Source organism: Euprymna scolopes, chromosome 14, assembly GCF_053919585.1.
Source record: "Euprymna scolopes isolate OS-2025 chromosome 14, ASM5391958v1, whole genome shotgun sequence".
Classification (NCBI taxonomy): Eukaryota; Metazoa; Mollusca; class Cephalopoda; order Sepiida; family Sepiolidae; genus Euprymna; species Euprymna scolopes.
In genome coordinates this window covers 85,615,543-85,620,510 of record NC_136495.1, presented here as the reverse complement: position 1 = coordinate 85,620,510, position 4,968 = coordinate 85,615,543, and the positions used below count along the sequence as shown (strand labels likewise).

General features: G+C 32.7%; 1 protein-coding gene across 2 annotated transcripts in view; it reads left to right on the top strand.

Moving 5' to 3' along the window:
- The window catches only part of LOC145293142 (nuclear transcription factor Y subunit alpha-like), a 160,267-nt gene extending 157,056 nt beyond the window's left edge, over window positions 1-3,211 (top strand). For both annotated transcript variants that reach the window (XM_080139556.1, XM_080139557.1), the window contains one exon: window positions 1,857-3,211. In XM_080139556.1, the coding sequence (XP_079995682.1) occupies window positions 1,857-1,961 (105 nt within the window). In that variant the 3' untranslated portion in view covers window positions 1,962-3,211. The remainder of the gene's footprint in view (window positions 1-1,856) is intronic.
- Window positions 3,212-4,968: the final 1,757 nt, after the last annotated feature.

Sequence of the window (4,968 nt, the reverse complement as noted above, 5' to 3'; positions counted from 1 at the left end):
TAAAACACTTCCATGGAAAATCATAAACCCGATAATAGACTTAAGCCTTTGTTAATACAAAAAAAAACCCAACTCATCCTATAAACTTAAAAGAAAAATTTAGGGAAATCACAGAAAAATACTCTGAACACATCTTTATTTATACAGATGGATCCAAACAAAACAACACAACAATTAGTGCAGCCATAATAAATAAAAAAAGAAAAATAACATTTGCCTCCCAAAAAGTTGTTCAGTCTTCAGTGCAGAAATCAATGCTATAAATCTGGGCCTAGTCAAAGAAAATAAAGTCTCGAAGTTCATCATCTTCTCCAATTCTAAATCTGCCATCATAGCAATTAAAAATAAAAAAATTAATAATCCCTTAATTGCAAACCTACTCATAAATTTCCAGCAACTAAAAAACGAAATCATACTCTGTTGGATACCCAACCACATTGGCATGCAGGGCAACGAACTAGCTGACACAGCAACAAAGTCAGCTCACAACCAACCTATCGACCCCACTTTCAAAATCCCATACACAGACATTAAAAGAAACATCAGTATATACATCCAAAATAAATGGCAAAACTACTGGAATGAATTCCCAAATAACAAGCTATTCAAAATCATGCCAAAAATAATAAAACAGGAAAATCAAAAAACAAACAGCAGAAAACAAAATGTCATCCTAACCCGACAGTGAGAATAGATCATACACACCAATTTCTTCTGAAAGGGGAAACCCAACCTCACTGTCAAACATCACTTACTATCAAACACCTACTAACTGATTGCATAGACCGCTCACAAATTAGAAAAAAAAACACTACAAAGAAATAGATCTGAAGAAAATCTTCAAAAAGAACAACACCGGAAAAATCCTATCTACACTTCAAAGAAATAGGTCTCTTCCAAATGATCCCCCTCCCTTATGTTCTGCAAAAACAAAACCAACCTACCTTTTCCCACTTTTCGTTCTTCCCATTTCCTTCTTCTCTTTCTATCTCCCCCACTTTCTGACTGGTTTTCTAATTTAAAATGTAACATTAATACTGCAACCCTTTTTCCCTCTCTCATTATAAAACCCATTCATTTTCTGCAGGGCAGGGAACAAAAACAACAAAATCCGCCATAAAACAACCAAACACTAAAAACTAGCGATTGAAGATACAAAGACCTTGGAGAAACCTTCTACAAAATAATTGGATGCAGCATCAAATACTATTTCCAAAATAACCGGATTCAGCATTAAATAACCTGAAAAAATATGCCATAAAACCAACCAACCAAACCCAAATTTAGCAACAAAATCTCACCCTTTCACTGTTGTTATCCCTAAATACCAAAAAGCTTTCTACTCTAATAGTTTCTTCCCTCAAACAGCTAAACTTTGGAATTTCTTTCCTGCTTCTCTGACTATTGATATACAGAAGTTTAAACCAACATCTTGTTAATCTTTCCTAGTCCTCGTCCCAAATAGCCCCTTACATCAAAGTGGTGATATGCCTTGTTAGGAGTGAATATGAGTTTAAAAAAAAAAAAAAATGATAAGCTCTAAAACAGACTAAACCAAAAAAAGGAACAAAACTGTTTTTAACTATAGCCGTATATTTAATACAAATTTACTCTATGCAGGGCAGATTCTTGAAAACCTAGTTTCTTTTTCTCTGGCATATATATAGACCAGATTATTTGAAAACATCTTTTATCAAAATTTTAAAGTAATAGTTTTAAAAAAATCAATTTTTAAAACTAGATATACAGTCAAATAGCTAAATAATTTTTTTTGTTTTTTTTAAATCCTAAATATTAGTCTCCATTCGAAAGTAAATTATTTTTAATCGATAATTTTTTTGGTATTTTATTTTCAGGATGGATCACCAGTTTGTGGCATGTTGGACATGGATGAAGCCCAATTGGCAACTGTAAATTTCTTAACAAATGGAGCCACAATGACAGACAGTAAATATCATTAATATCATCAACTTGCGTGACCGACTTGGAAAGCTAACTGAACTGAATTAGTGGTTGTAACTTCCTTTCTGAACACTTGACCTTCCATTGTTTGACTGTGCAAAACTGATCATAATTTTCATTATATGAAAAAGACGAACGGAAAAACACAAAACACTCTGGTCTTATATAAGCAACTGCTGTTTGGTAAAACTAATGGTGACAAACTTCTGGCACAAACCAGTTGCTAATATGATTGGTCAGAGTTTACAGTGAACCCTCGATTTGAAATCAGTTTGAAACTGATGAAAATTTGTATTTTATTTTTATATACTTGGTAAAATATACATGTTCACTATACCACCAGATTGATTGCTCTTTCTCTCGGACGGGCATCATTTGTATACATTGTGTCCAGGCTAAATTTGTTTTCATTTGCTTTTTACATAAAGCCATATGAACCATAATTAAAATGTTTTAACATATTCATATCAATTAGACTATGGCTGGTTACAATTGTCTCAAAGTAGCTAAACTCTGGGAGGTCCTTGAACATTTTGAGTCCTCTGAGTTAAGATCTAAGAAATTTGAAATTTTCTAACACTTTTTTTTAGATATGGCAAAAAGTTAAATCCTGCTATCACACATATTCCAGCAGCATTCTTCCAAGCTGTGTTCATGCCATGTTCAAATACATGGCGCAGTATGACATCACCTTCACTAGAGACACATCCAAAGGCCATTACAATTTGGAAGAGCTCTAGTTATTTGTGATATGTGAGATATCGCATGGCTTTTTGACAAGCGACATGTTGTGCAACTAGTTCGAGCAGAAGAACAAGATCACTCCCTCAGATGCTTATTCAAAAAATTCTTTAACTTTGTTGGCTGGTTTCCTTGGCTGTCAGAATTTATATTCTGCTTTTGAAAAGGGCGACATAAAATTTGTCAAATGTATCCAAAACACATAATTAACTATTCTAAAAGCAACTAAAAAGAAAAAAATTTGCACTCATCAGAAATATGAATTCAGTTCATTTGCAGAATATGATTGCAGAAATATGAATTTTGGTGTTTGTATTTTGTTGTAAATTAAATTTGCATTATTTATTATTTGAGGCTCATGATTTAACATTGTTCTAATTCATTTCACATGGAGCAATATTTGTTTATGCACTGCTGCATGTATATGTGTCAAAAAGAGAGCTAGTCTACTGAAGATTTACAAAAATGTGTGTGATATATAAATTGACTGGAAAACATTTTTTTTATATATATGCTTTGTTCATTTCATTTTCTTTTTTCTTTTTCAACCCAAACAAGGCGAATTACAATTTAGAGGCTATTATTTGTTTAACAGAGGATTGTGGGAGTTTAGCATTGAGATTTCTGTTCACATCACATTTAAACTTCTGCATGTCAGTATAGTCAGGTAAGGAGGAAACGGTGATGGAATTCCAAAGTCTAGCAGTCCAAGGGAAGAAACTATTAGAGTAGAAGGATTTTCAGCATCTAGGGACCTCAGCAGTACTGTTTGTTAGGTTGGTTGCGAGTATGTCTGAATGTCAAGGGGCAGCACAAGTGCTATACGGTCATCAAAGCATTAAAATGCTTGTACAGTAGGCACAAGAATGCAACATTGCGGCAATGAGACAGGTTGGCCGATATTGCGGGACTTATTAGATTTAGATCCTCTTTTTTGGGACTCTAAGGAGAGACAATATGCATGAGGCCATATGTGGCATGTATCAATACTCCATGCATGGGTGAATTGTGGTTTTCTAGATGTAATTTTCTAGCATGATAGAGGAAACCCACTGTCTTTGCAGCAGTCTTGGCAATGTCTTCAATGTATTTGTTTCAATTTATGTTGCCTATGAATATATGAGCTCTCAGTGTTGTTTGTCATGATAATCTGTGGTTGAGAATGTTTTTTGTAATTATTAAAGGAAAGTTTAATCTTAGTATGAATTTGTGAATTTCAAATTTTTGCAACATATTTCATGATCATTTCAGTATGCTTTCTCTTGGCTGCAGCTATTTCACTCTTACAATAACATCTATAAGTTTGTGTTTGTTTGTACTTGTGGCAGACAAATCGTTGGAATGCATGCTGCCTTTGTGCAATGGCAGCTGCACACATTGAAATAAAGCATTGGGGAGAATGGGACTTACTATAGTACTTCTGTGTGGGAATAAGTGTCTGCTTTGCACCATTCGGTTGTCTTATTAGCACACTGTTCAGCAGAGAAAGAAAAGATATTGATCCATGGGACATCTCGGATGTTGTCTCTGATGGCTTCCCAATCAGTCTACCTTGTCATTTTGAGCAACGGCTTAACTTGGGGTGATGTCTACTAATATTAGGTGATCGGCATTGTATATCTTCTTCAGTGGAAAAATTTCTAAATTTCTATTGAGACAAATCGTCAATTGAAAAATGAAGAATATGAGTATTGAAACTGATGAATAGAATGAAGAAAATTTTGAAGAACCATTTTATGATATGTCATTATTTTATGATATGTCATTATTTTATGATATGTCATTATTAAATCAGAAAATACATTTCAAACTGAAAATGGTAAAAAATTGAGAGCTGAAGAAAAAAAAAAAATTAAGGGCTGCATATACAGAATGAAATGAAGCATGATTAATTTTAAAATTTATTTATTAGGTTTTATTCTCCATACATGCACTCTTAATAATTGTAGTATTTTCAATTCCTTTTTCTGAATTAATAATTTTCTTTTGGCTTTTCCATTTCTGATATGTCATGAATTGAAGAAAGTAAATTTCATCTTTTTCATCATTTATTGTCAAATATTTTTTGGGCATAAATATATACATGTGAAAGCCTAACAGACTTGTTGAGTTGATTGAAAAGTTAGAATTAAGTATAAAAATTGCAATATCTGTAGGATAAAAAAAAATGCAGCCTGTGTGTGTATATATATATATATCAAGTATATTATGTTTGATATAATTAACATTCTGTGACTTTTTTTTTTTTTTTTTTGATAAAATGAC